Here is a 13,906-nt window from a genome sequence, read left to right as displayed (position 1 = left end):
TGGTAATAAAGCTTCAGTGGAGATACTTTTTTCCCATGATAATGCTTTCAGGAATGCGTTTCCCATCCAAGGGGTAAATTTATCTCACTTTGTGTTGTCTCACCCCCATTCTTAACTATGAGTTATTTGCAAGTCAGATGTTTGTAATTCGGGGACTGCCTGTATAGCCCTTTTTGCAAATTCCACATTTCTGTTTAGTTTTCCGTTGTATAAATATTTTCATTCATATCTTTATTGTTTGGACACTAGGCAGGGTTCTTAAATACTAAGACTGCCTAATTGTGTCTTTCAGCTCCATAGGTTTGCTATTCCAGTTATGCATGGATGTATCCTTTTCTTGTTTCCGACAGAGGAACACGATTTGCTTAATGTTTAGAGGTTTTGTAAAATGGCACATTGTGGAGGTAAGTACCTGGACAGCTTGTACATAGCAAGATAAATCTTAAATTAAGACTTTGAGCTTAGGTTCTCTGTGAAATATTTTATTACCATTCAGTTTTCAGTTCCAAAAGGCCATCATGTTAGTTTTGTGATCCAGAAACAGTGCTCATAATTTTGTCAAAAGCCCCTCACTATAATATATATTTTATAAGAAGAACTGTGCATGGTTCTAATTTTATTCTAATTTAAAGTAATAGATCTGAAAAATGTTGTATTTGGGCTCACCTTCTTCACATTCATGACTATTATTAATCTATTTGAAATGTCTCAATATTAGCAGAACCTAATATTTGTCCATATCCATCTCTGATAATATTCTTTATAAAAGAGTTTATGTGTGAACATAATATGGTCTTTGTTTTGAATTCAGTTTCAGTAACCTAGTTGCTAATCTGAAAAAGGAAGGTCTTATTTTATCTAAGAGACAGTAGCCACATTCTAGGGACAATATTTGTGAGCACAGTTCTCTTGTTTTGCTGGGTTTTCGTTGCTTGATGAAAAAAGCATCACTTTTTTTCTTTTTTTTCTTTTTTTTCTTTTCAAAGCACTTTTTTCTAGGCTTGTGTGGACTCATTAAAATGACTAGATCTCATTAATAAAATTAATAAAATTAATAAAAATTAAGCGGCATAAAATATAGAAGGTGTGCTCCCCGTACTCATGATACAGTGTATTGATACTTGATGTTTCACTACTTCTTTAAATTAATGTTATTTTAAATTTACGTTTATATTCCTTAACACATTGCTGTGCATTAGTTATCATTATGCACTCCTGTTCCATTAATGGGAAATACTTTGATTGGATTCTTATTTCTCGAAGAAGTTGTTTCAGAGCTGGTGTGCGCTACTATGTGAGAGGTAAGACAGATGTACAGCTACTTGATAAAAAGTTTATTATGTTTTCTTAATGACAGCTGAGCTGCTGTACTGTTTTGCCACATTCTGATATAAATTACACTTGGGAGACTTCTCTGGTACTTGTAGTGTCTCCATGTGTTCAATTGCTTTAAACCAAATGCCAGATGTTTTGTGTGTGCATGCATGCATGTGTCATACGGCAACCTTCTGAATTTCATAGAGTTTTCTTAGGTGAGGAATAACCTTAAATAGTTTTGCAAGTTGGGTTGTTGTAGATTTTTTTCGGGCTATATGGCCATGTTCTAGAGGCATTCTCTCCTGAGGTTTCACCTGCATCTATGGCAAGCATCTTCAGAGGTGTTGAGGTCTGTTGGAACTAGGAAAATGGGTTTATATATCTGTGGGATGACCAGGGTGGGACAAAGAACTCTTGTCTGTTGGAGCTAGGTGTGAATGTTTCAAATGACTACCTTGATTAGCATTTGATGGCCTGGCAGTTGTTTGGTGTGGCTTGTTAGTGCCTGGAGCAATCTTTTGGTGAGAGGGGATTAGATGTCCCTGATCGTTTTGCAAGCTCCTTCTTCTGAAATTTAACCTATGGCACCTGGCTATTTCACATTCAAGTATTCCCATCCAAGGGCTCTTTCTGCTTAGTTTAAAATATAATATGGAATCTGTGCTTTTAGGATAATGTACTGTGATTAAGAGTATTATTGTCATATTCATTAAGTCTTATTAACGACTGTGAAACAGTGGCTTTCATTTTGACATGGGAGAGTACAATCTCAAGTAATTATTCATTCACGCTAAATGACGTCATACTTCAGTCTTTCCCAATTTACAGTGCTGTCTGGAGAAATGAAAGAAAGCAGAATACCAATGTAATTTTTTTTTAAAAAAATGATCCATGATGTATAAAGCTGCTGTTGTAGTCTGACTTCCTACTACTAGATGTAATCCAGACACTTATAGTACCCTTTGTTTTGCTTGAACAAGACTCCAGACTTTTTTCTTTAAAATCTCATGGTTGTCAAACGTGGTCTCTTCATATCTATTAGAAGTTAGTCACAATCCAGAGGCCTCTGCAGTTTCCCCTGAAATACACAGATAAGCAGAGAAAGACTTTCTATCCTTAACACTTACAGAGAGGCTGCATCTTATGGCAGAAGTAGGCTGTTCTAGGAATTGGCAAACACAATATAGGTCATCTTCTGTCTCTTCAGGACTCAGTGTTCCATTTTTAGGCCATGCTGTGATATATATTTCCCCAGTTAACTTAGCCAAAATGGCATACTTATTTTATCTCTAAGTAGAGTAGGCTTTGAAGTGATAAGCAGGGTTTGTGCTGTGTTTAATTACAAGTTTGAATTTCTTACTCTCTCACAGGTATTGATTCTGAAGGACATGCAGCTAATTTTGTAGAAACGGAACAAATTGTACATTACAATGGGAGCAAAGCGTCTTTTGTCCAAGTATGTTTTTCTGCTATATTCTGCTAAATACCTTGTCTTGTTTATGGAATTAGTTCTTGCCCCATCTCTCTTAATTCTGATCTTTTTTTTTAAAAAAAGTAGCATTGAGAGGTTACAATAACAATGTTGTTGAATGTTTCATTCTTTGTTGTTGTGTTTGTTTTCCAGACGCGTGGATCAATTCCCTTTTTCTGGTCACAGAGACCAAACCTCAAATACAAACCAAAGCCACAGATCAGCAAAACAGTAAATCATGTATGTTTTTAGTATTACCTTTTTAATGCTGTTCTGTAGGAGAATTTTACTGTAAAGTCAAAATATAGGTGCATTAGCCCTTAAGATGAGTATAGCTGGGCATCCTTGAACTTAACACAAATGTTTGAAAACAAGGCTTGATGCGATTGTAGTAGCAATTCCATTTAACAATACAAGAGAGGCTCATTATCTTTACATTGCAATAAGTGACTCAAAGGGTATTAAAACCCTGCTATTTACAGCCTTATTCCCAGACTCGCTCTTATATAAAGACTTACTCAGTAGTTGCAGTGTAATTTAATGAACACCACTAATTTCCCTAATATTTCCAAAAGTACTAAGATGAAGATGTTGCTTTGTTCTTCTGTGAGTAAGAACCTTAATTTTTACTGATCTACTCCAAACTGTCGTGTTTCCTATTTGGTTCAAGTTTGGAGCTCCCGATGGTGCAGCAGGTTTAACTGCTGAGCTATTGAACTTGCTGACTGAAAGGTCGGTGGTTCGAATCCAAGGAGCAGGGTGAGCTCCATCTGTTAGCCCCAGCTTCTGCCAACCTAGCAGTTCAAAAATATGCAAATTTGAGTAGATCAATAGGTACCGCTTCAGTGGAAAGGTAACAGCACTCCATGCAGTCATGCCGGCCACATGACCTTGGAGGTGTCTGTGGACAACGCTGGCTCGTTGACTTAGAAATGAAAATGAGCACACACATACACACACACCCCGACTAAACTTAATGCCAAGGGGAAACTTTTAACTTTACTCTACTCCAAACAGAAGTATTTCCTATTTGGTTCAAGTTTAGCAAATATGTGAGGTGGGAAGCAATTTTCTTGGGAAGATATGAGTTTATAGCCTTGGTGTGTACCAGTTCAGGAAAAATATTTAGAAGTGAGCCACTTTATGAGCATTAGCTCAGCAGCTCCACAAGGCAGTGGCTGGCCAAGCTTTTTTTTTTTTTCATTTGTAAGATTGATTATCATGAGCAGCAGATATCCTTTGTTCCCATTGAAAGGCACCAACATAACTGGACTGTTTTGTAATAACATGACCCTATTGGTTCCGACAGTGAACACACTGGATAGTAATGTGTTCATTGCCGGAACTAGCAAACTAACAATTTCTCTCTTTCTCTCTTCCCACTCCACATCCCTGGCTCAATTCTCTTCTTTCTGCCACAAGGCAAAACAGAGTCAATGGCATCAAAAGAATCAGGACAAACAGACATAATTGAGGGAAAGAAAATATAAAATGTTGGCAGCCAGAGAGGCTTGATGAAACTTTGGGCTAGTTTCAGAATCTAACTGGAGTGAATGTTTTGTCTGTTTTTTTGTCCAGGCATCTGCTGTAGTCATAAATAATGTTTTGAAATTTGATTTAACACAACTAGAAATGCACAATGAATTCATTCTAATAGTTCTCTGTCACATGTTTGCTTAGTGCTGAGGCTCCATATTTGCCCTTTCAAGGATTCTTGCATAATGTGTAATTTTGGTAACTATTTCAAATTAATATCTGCATCATGTTCTCTTTCAGATGGATGGCTTCCAAAGACACTTTGATTCTCAGATTATTAGCTATGGAAAACAAATGATAGTTAACCTGGTAAGGTATTTATTTAATTATAAATCCAATTTCAAGGTCTTTTCATGTGACTAAAAATTATAATTACTGTTATGTAATTTTTTTATTGGTTCTCCTTTGCAGGTTAACCAGAAGGGCTCAGAAAAGCCTCTTGAACAAACATTTTCACAAATGGTAAACAGCTTGGGAAATGGAATGGTCAGGTATATCCTATCTGAAATATTTCCTTATTGTTGGAAGAACTGGTTGTTTTAGTAGAGTATCTGCATATAAAAGCTGAATAGATAGGTTCTGTGTGGACATAGTGATGCTAATACACTTCCCCAATTTCACAGATTTTGTGTAAGACGTTAAATAAAATAGCTTTCTTTAAAGATTTCACAAAATGCGAATTTTTGCCCATCAATTCTTTTTCCTCCATGGGAAATTTAATTTTATTTCATTGAAACTAACTTGTACACGCGTTATATTCTAAGGCAGGACATAGAGACATGGAAGTGTCTATAGCAGTGGTTCTCAACCTGGGGTCCCCAGATGTTTTTGGCCTACAATTCCCAGAAATCCTAATAGCTGGTAAACTGGCTGGGATTTCTGGGCGTTGTAAGCCAAAAACATCTGGGGACCCAAGGTTGAGAAGCACTGGTCTATAGTGATGTTGAGAAAATGCAGTAAAGTGAAGCTGACTCTCCACTTTATGGTGCAGGAGACACAATTAAAGCATCTCTCCTAGACCTGGGTCCATACCAGATACAAATTCCTTTCACACACACACACTTGCACACACAATCATAACAGTATTTTGCTTTAACTGTCATGGTGACATCACATGAAATCATGGGCCTTGGGTGGGGTGATGATTGATAATTCTAAATGCCTCTCCCTACATTGCCAGTCCCAGGACCAAGTAGGATTGAATACAGTCTGTTAAAGTGGAATTGTAGCACTATAATTGTATATCGTGAAAGGGCTTATATCATACTGCTTCTGCTATCATTTATTTACCGTATTTCTATCCCACCCTATCTTAACCTTGAGGGGATATTCAGAGCAGCTTACAACTTGATACAATTCGATGCCACATCAAAACATAAACATAACAAATTATAAATACATTAAACATTAATCATTACACAAGGAGTCCCCGGTGGTGCAGTGAGTTAAACCCTTGTGCCGGCAGGACTGAAGACCGACAGGTCACAGGTTCAAATCCGGGGAGAGCGCGGATGAGCTTCCTCTATCAGCTCCAGTTCCTCATGCGGGGACATGAGAGAAGCCTCTCACAAGGATGATAAAACATCAAAACATCCGGGCATCCCCTGGGCGACGTCCTTGCAGACGGCCAATTCTCTCACACCAGACTTGCAGTTTCTCAAGTCGCTCCTGGCACGACAAAAAAAAATCATTACACATAAAACAATCACATAGGAATACAATTAAAATAGGATGTAAAACAGCAATTAAAACAACCACATAGCCCGTAATTATAGTCCATGAGCCATTCCAGTTGCAGTCACATTAATTTCCAGCTGTCTATTGCATTGTAGCTAGTCTCAGACACCTGGTCCCAATGCCAGGATTTTACTTGTTTTCTAAATGTCAGGAGGAAGGGGGCGGATCTCACACCACTAGGAAGGGAGTTCCACAGTTGAGAGGCCACCACTGAGAAGGCACTGTCTCTCATCCCTGCGAAGGAGGTGGGACTGAGAGCAAGGCATCTTGCTGGTTAAGAAGCCAACATGCAGAATGTGATATATTTTGAAGCAGGCAACATTGACTTTTTTGTTGTTGTTAGACACTATGTACCAAGACATATATCTTAAAAGTTCAGAAATGTTTCCTCCTGTCAAAACTTTGTTGATCTTTCTTGCCCTTATATCTCTCCTGCTAGAGTAGACTGTTCTATCAAAAAAAGTTTTTTTGCATTGATTGATACAATATTCTTAGTAAGTTTTCTGCTGTTTAATAAATTGGCTGGGACATTTACTTTCCTGCTGCAACACATTCAAACAAGAGTGCTTCCTGTTACCCCCATAATATAATCCCTGGCTGTCAGATAGACATTAAATAGTCTCTTACCCTTGTGTACTTTCTTTGTCCAGATATATAGCCTTTGATTTCCATAAAGAATGCAGTCATATGCGGTGGGATCGGCTCCAGATTTTATTGGATCGTCTAGCTGAACAACAAGATGAATTTGGGTAATATATATGCAACTGAAGTGTGCAGGCATTTGGTTGTGGTTAGTAGAAGTTCCATAATAATTAGATTGTACACAGCCAACATAACAATAAAATGTTACTAAAGGAAAATGTCATTCCTTTAGTAACTTTGGAATACAGTGGTGCAAACCGTTAGTAATCTGGGCTGTAATCCAAATCCTTTTATTTGAAGTGAACTTCTGTTCAAATCAGTGAACTTCATTTCTGATTGAGTTTGACCAGAAGTCCAAGGATCTCTTTCAGTTTCACAGCGTACCATGATGCCAATCTTGATATGAATTGGCATCATGGCATGTTGTTTATGCTTTTGTGTTGACTCCATAACTATACAGTAGTTCACAGTGTTTACATTTACAACTCAGTGGTGATCTAACACATTTTGTATCATTTCAATTTCTTGGGAATCACTGAATGCTCAAAATCTAATCAACAGGAAATTCAGTTACATTGTTGTTTTAACAAACTGTCATATCTCTTAGATAGGGAGCAGTTCTCAGGCAATGTGCCTATTTATAACAATGTGCCTGTTATAAACAGAGGTTTTAAAAATGAGTTAAGACTTGAATTTTAAGAAAACCCTTTCTAAATGCACTGCAGGCTGGTATAAAGCCAGTTTGGACTACCCTCACTTGACTTTAATTAGTATTTCTCCCATTACAGTCTCTGATCATTAGTTAACCAGGATTATTTCAGTCAGACCTTGTGAATATGCATTGCAGTTTTGTACTTTAATCCACAATTCTGTGTGTCCTCTATCAAACAGTTCTCAAATCTTTGATTTTCAACTTGGTTAGTATGTACCATGGAGGTTATTTTCCTGTTGACCTTTTCAATTAGCATTAAATAGCATATTTCATTGTATAATTATTGGACTTTTTAATGCCATTTTTAATCGAAAAGGGGTGCAACTATTATGCAATGAAAATAAACCTGCTTTTGATTCTCCGTTTTCAGTTTGTTTGGCAGGGGGAGGGGGGTTGTTTTTTTTTTTTAAATAAACTGCCTTATCTCTGAAATAGAAGGAGAAGGAAGGATGATTCATCCTCAAACAAATAGCTCCATTTCTGTTTGTTTGTTTGTTTGTTTTCTTTGTTTGTTTGAAACTGCCTTGGTTTGGAGACAGAGGAAGGAAGATTCCTCCTTCCTTCCCCCTTTCTCCAAAGGTAAGGCAGCTTACAAAATCTGAAATGGAGCTCTTTGGGGGAATGAGGGAAGATCCAAGTTCCAGAGATAAGTGTTTCAGGTTTTTAAAAACTGCCTTGCCTCAAAGCAAGAAAGAACAGAGCTTCAAAGAACTCCATCTTGAAGTTTTTAAACTGTCTTGCAAGTAAGTAAGGAAGTAAGGGGAATCAGCCTCAAATTGCTCTGAGGCTATTATGCAAGGAACACCAAAATACCAATTTTGTCACCCCCCAAAATGGGGGTGTAACTATTATACAATGAAATATGGGTATATTGAAAGTGTATTGACAGTTATTTTAAGAAAGAAGATTTTAATAGTTAGGCTATTTCAGCCTCCATTACCAAACATGTTTCCAACCTACCTAATTGGAGCCTCTGGTGGCACAGTGGGCTAAACCCTTGTGCCAGCAGGAGTTCGAATCTGGGGAGAGCAGGTTGAGCTCCCTCTGTCAGCCCCAGCTCCCCATATGGGGACATGAGTGAAGCCTCACGCCAGAAATGACTTGCAGTTTCTTAAGTCACTCCTGACGTGGGGGGAAAAAACCCTACTTAACTTTCAGTAACGGCTTCAGTGAAGCCTGTATAGGGTATTCTAAAACCAAGGGAAATTGTTTCAGGGTGGGTAAATTGTTCCTGTAACAATTAGAAAGATTTCCGTGTTCTGATGCATCAATTCTGTTAATCTCCCAACAAAATAAATCAGAGTGCTTTTGTGAATTCTTATACAAGTTCCATTATATATTTCAGCTATTTTCTAGTTGATTCGGATGGGAAGGTGGTGACGCAGCAAGAAGGAATATTCCGTAGTAATTGTATGGATTGCCTGGACCGCACAAATGTGATTCAGAGCCTTTTAGCACGCCGCTCTCTCCAAGCACAGCTACAGGTGGAGATTTCTGTCTTCCTTGAAGCACCTTTGTGTAAAGTTATGTTGCTCCTCTTGCACAAACCTAAAAATCCAATGACACTACTGACTTCTTAGTATAGTAGGTGTATCATTCTTGGAGGTAATATGCTTGAAATTTGGAAAGTGTTCTAATCTATCTGTAATTAGAATAGTAGTAGAAATTCAGCAGAATTCTGAAGAAGTTGTAAATAGTGACACCTTTGTCATTACAGAGATTAGGAGTTTTACATGTTGGCCAGAGACTTGAAGAACAAGCAGAGTTTGAGAAACTTTACAAAAATGGTATGTTTTTTGTTCCAGTCCATACATCTTTGCCTGTGTGCCCCTTCACGTTATCCCTTTTTAAAAAAAAAATGTTCTTTTTTCATAGCATGGGCTGACAATGCAAATGCTTGTGCCAAACAATATGCTGGAACGGGTGCCTTAAAGACAGACTACACACGGTAGGTTTCGAAGCACTCTTTCATAAAATAAATGTTATTGATACAGTATTACCGTTATATCTGCAGGGGATACATTCTTAGTGACAAATTCCTGGAGAAATATCCTATCAAGGAATGTACTAGGTCCTCCAATAAGATTGTGTGGTAACTCCTGCAGATGTATTTTATATAATTACCTATAAAGTCTAGAAAATTCTTATAATTGACATATTTTTTTCAGATACAGATAGTTGAAAATGCAGGTACAGTGACTGCAGCATTCCAGCTGTTTGGGCCTTCAACTCCCAGAATTCCTGACAATTGAATAAGCTCGTTAGGGCTTCTGGGAGTTATAGGCCCAAACTGCTGGAAGGCCACTGTTTGAGGATGCCTACTCAATTGCATACATCCTTATTCTACAACATGATCAAATAGATGCCTTAGAAGTAGCTCTGTTACAGATCACCTGCTGGCAAACCTCAAGTACTAACTGTCTCTAATGTTCTTCTTGGAATTCACTGTTTCTATATTACTGAAAGTCTGTTCTTGTTTTTTCCCAACCAGAACTGGAAAGAGAACTCAATGGGGTCTACTTATGGATGGCTGGAACTCATTAATTCGTTACTACAAAAACAATTTTTCTGATGGATTTAGACAGGTGAGAAATTCCCGCCCTTTGTGTTTTACTGTTGTTGTTTTCATGTGACTACAACCATCTATTTTGTGAAAAGGTGTGGGGTCATTGTATCCAATGGTTTCGTAGTGTACTGGGCAAAACCAGTCAGGCCAAGGGCTTCCAGTAAAGAAGAAAAAAAGTGATCATAGAAGTGCAGAGAGAACTAAACTAGTGTAGTTCAAAAATAGTTTCCAGATTAAGGGGGTTTTCAAGGGGAGGAATGTGCAACATGACAAACCAGTGCATAGGAATCTATTGTGATCTTGTCGATTCAGTTAGTTATATCTTGTCTTATATGATAAAACCTTAAGGTGGCATACAGTTTTGAGCTATTTAAAATACTCATTTTATTTAATTACTCACTTAATTTATATTCCAGCTTGGGATTCAAGGCAGCATACAACAGTTTAGAATACCATTCAATATAAAACTAAATTAGACTTAGATATTAAACAAAGTTAAAAACAGTATTTAAAAGATGTTTAAAAATGAGGTGAAGGACATGCAGGATATGACACAGTAACTGATGGATTTGGGGTGGGTACTGGAGGGAGGGGTCTTGCCTTTCACCAGATGCTATGCTAAAAATACTAAAATGAAAAGACTATACACCTCCTCCCCATCAATGTTTTTATCTATTGTGACAAATTGAAGACCAAATGGCTCCCTAAATTAAAAGGTCTTTACCTCCTTACATAAAAACAGCAGAGTGAGGGACAACCAGAACTTCCAGGGAAGAGAGTCCCACAACTTTGGAGCAGCCACTAAAAAGGCTCTTTCTTGTCCTCCCCTGCAGATCTTAGGGCTTAAACAGGTTCATATAGGGGAATGTGACACCGATTGGCAGCCAGTGAAATTGATTCAGCAAGTGGATTAAATGCCCCATAACCTGTCCCAGCCACACACCTAGCTACAGCACTTTGGATCTGTTTCTGAACAGTTTCCAAAGGTAGCCCCATGGTAATCCCTATAGCCTGTTCTGATGCATCAAGGAGCAAGTGCAGGTAGCACATCAATCTAAGCTGTGCACATGCAGTTCTCGCCACAGCTGAAACTTTGGCATCCAGAGTCAGATCTGAGTCAAGAAGCATTGCTGAGGCTGCTAATCTCTGATTTCAGGGACAAGGCTGAATACCTAGTCCCTGATCTGCCTTTTGCCTGATCTTATCTGGATTGCATTCCAATTTGTTTGAACTCGTCTAGTACAGTACTGCTAGCAAACTATTGTTTCATTCAGGAATAGCTTCCTTGGTATTGGATGGAAAGAAGAGTGTCATCAACACACTGGTGACACCCAACTCCAAAACTCTGGACAACTTCTCCCAATACTTTTGTGTAGATGTTAAATAGCATGGGGGACAAAACTGAACTCTGAGAGAACCCATGGACCAATGGCCATGGGTTTGGAGTTTGCCCATCCACGAAGCACTGGAACCACTATAGAACTGTGCCCCCAAGTCCATCGGTCTGCTCCTGAAATCACTTCCCCTCCTGCACCTACCATGTGGTGCAGTGATTTGAACTTAGGACCAGGACTCTGGGGACAAGGGTTTGAATCTCCACTTCATGATATAAACCCACTGAATGACCGTAGGCAGCTCTTAGTCTCTCAGCCAGGAAGGGAGGCAAGGGCAACCTCCCTCCCTAAACAAATCTTCCTGGGAGGCAGATGACAGGCAGCATTCTGTAGGGAGGAAATCCATATGAAGAATTTAAACACTGAAAGCATTGGGAGAAGCATAGTGAAAGGAGAGTAAAGCAACACTAAAATGGAAAGTTAGGGAAGAAGTCAGAAGGGAATGGAAAGATTTGTTGAGGCAGTGACTCATTTGCATCTATAACTCCAGAGATCTTCAGGGATTCAGTGAAGAGATCATTTAGTTTTGTTTTTCAGAACTGCAGAAGTAGGCCAGCTAATTTGTGGTGAAAGTGAGTCAGTTAAGAGCGGGGCCTGAATTTTGCACATCTGAAGCCAGCCATCTAAGGGCTTCAGGTAGCTGATGGACAGTTTTTCATAAAGTGAAAATCCTCTTATTGGAGTCACCTTGCACTTAGTGGAGAGAAAACACAGAGGGCAGAAAAGCTACCGGAACATGTTACAACTTGCTATACTAAGCAACTACAGAGTATAGGCAAGCACCAGAGGATAGCTTTGGGAGGAACCAAGGGACTTACTTTTTGTAGGATAACATGAGATTAATTTTAAACTGTTTACCTCTGGCTTATTTTACAGGATGCTATAGATCTGTTTCTTGGAAACTATGCAGTGGATGAAGTAAATTCCCTCAGTCCTCTCCATGTACAGAAGGACTGGAAATTCTTGGCTGTAAGGATTTTGTGACCTTTAAAAATAATTTTTGAAAAAACCTAATTGATCAAAGTGTTGAGCTCAAATGTCTTTCACATTCATATAGGTAAAGCTCAAAATGAGTTTTGTAAAAAAGTAGAACTTCAGGATGTAACGGTTGTGCGTTAAGAAAGAGGATGGCCAAGGTCTGTCAGATTTGTAGCCCACCCTTCTTGCAAGGAGTTAAAGATGGTATATGGTAGGAGACATGTGCTACTTCCAAGTCTTCGATTGATTATGATTTGCATATCCTGGCTTAATAACCAGAATATTCACAAACTACAGCTGCATTGGTTGTTTTTTGTTTTGGTATGGTTTTTCTGAATGGGCAAGACAGGAAGTAATTGTTAAATACAGCTTCTTATTATATTAAGATTTCAAATTGTGGGCAATGGCTTCTAAAGATGTCAGGATTCAGAGGTTTAAGTCGAAAACCATTAAGCACAGGTCCCTATTTACACGTATCAAGGAGTTATAGCAATTTCTTGGCTTGTTTGCTTGAATAAAGCAAGGATAGTGGAGAGCTCTAGGCAGGTATACAGTGTTGGTTTGGATGCCACAAGAATAGGATGATATTCAAGGCCTTGGCACATAATGCTACTTCTCTTATTTGCTGTGACATACTGGCAGCAGGAACCATCTTTACTGCTGCATCTGAATCTCAAAGAAATCACAACAATGTCCTGCAAGGAATCTCAGCTGGAGAGCAAGTGGGAAGGAAGGTGAGGCTACTTCTGGCCTCTTCCTTGGCATCTGTAGATGGCCATTGACCATTTCTGCAGCATATTTTTATGAAGGCCTTGGTGCCTTAGCTTGCCTTTCTCTGTTTCTCAAACAAGGCTATTTTAGACACTGCAGTCTTTCTCTCTGCATCAGAGAGCTTGGCCTAAACCATTGGTTTCTGCTTCTGTGGTCAATAAGGAGCATAAAAATAGAAGTATGATTTGCACTATTAAGGATTGCCAAAACTTAAGTACACCCAGAACAGCATACAAGCATCCACTTTTATTAGCAGTTATCAACATTGACAGTATGGAATGTATGTTGATGATACAAGAATTCAGTCACTTGCGACATTATGCAGCCCAAGCATTTTTTTTCTTGGTGTCTTGTTTTTTAAGCCTATTTTTGGAGTTATTTGGACTACTGATTCAGAAAATTGCATTGAATAGTCTGCATTAGCTCTAGTTTCTTAGATATGGTTGTCATGTTTTTTCTGTGGGTGAGCAGATAATGACTGGTAGATTGCATATGTTATATAGCTCAAAAACTAGAGCAGATGAGGGGAAATGGGTGCCATTTTTGGAATCATCAAGTCAGATATACCCAGAAACAGGCATAACATTTCTTTCAGCATGCTTCTGGAACATGGCCATACAGTCCAGAAAACTCACAGCAACTCAGTGATTCCAGCCATGAAAGCATTTGACAACATAACATTTCTTGTTTCTCTCTCCTGAAATTTCTCTAAGCATTGTACTGAAATTTCTCTAAGCATTGAGGAAACTAACTCAGAAAACTTGAATTCACTTATCTTTCTT

General features: G+C 38.5%; 1 protein-coding gene across 1 annotated transcript in view; it reads left to right on the top strand.

The window, feature by feature from the left end:
- Window positions 1-13,906, top strand: part of SACM1L (SAC1 like phosphatidylinositide phosphatase) — a 41,030-nt gene that overhangs the window by 21,831 nt on the left and 5,293 nt on the right. The window contains exons 7-18 of the mRNA XM_060781788.2: window positions 293-326; window positions 1,200-1,301; window positions 2,688-2,773; window positions 2,942-3,028; window positions 4,565-4,633; window positions 4,736-4,815; window positions 6,712-6,810; window positions 8,761-8,899; window positions 9,133-9,202; window positions 9,291-9,363; window positions 9,907-10,000; window positions 12,252-12,344. Coding sequence (XP_060637771.2) covers window positions 293-326; window positions 1,200-1,301; window positions 2,688-2,773; window positions 2,942-3,028; window positions 4,565-4,633; window positions 4,736-4,815; window positions 6,712-6,810; window positions 8,761-8,899; window positions 9,133-9,202; window positions 9,291-9,363; window positions 9,907-10,000; window positions 12,252-12,344 — 1,026 coding nt within the window. The remainder of the gene's footprint in view (window positions 1-292; window positions 327-1,199; window positions 1,302-2,687; window positions 2,774-2,941; window positions 3,029-4,564; window positions 4,634-4,735; window positions 4,816-6,711; window positions 6,811-8,760; window positions 8,900-9,132; window positions 9,203-9,290; window positions 9,364-9,906; window positions 10,001-12,251; window positions 12,345-13,906) is intronic.

Source organism: Anolis sagrei, chromosome 6 (genome assembly GCF_037176765.1).
Source record: "Anolis sagrei isolate rAnoSag1 chromosome 6, rAnoSag1.mat, whole genome shotgun sequence".
Classification (NCBI taxonomy): domain Eukaryota; kingdom Metazoa; phylum Chordata; class Lepidosauria; order Squamata; family Dactyloidae; genus Anolis; species Anolis sagrei.
Note: the sequence above shows the minus strand (reverse complement) of the source record. Positions and strands in the feature narration are given on the sequence as shown.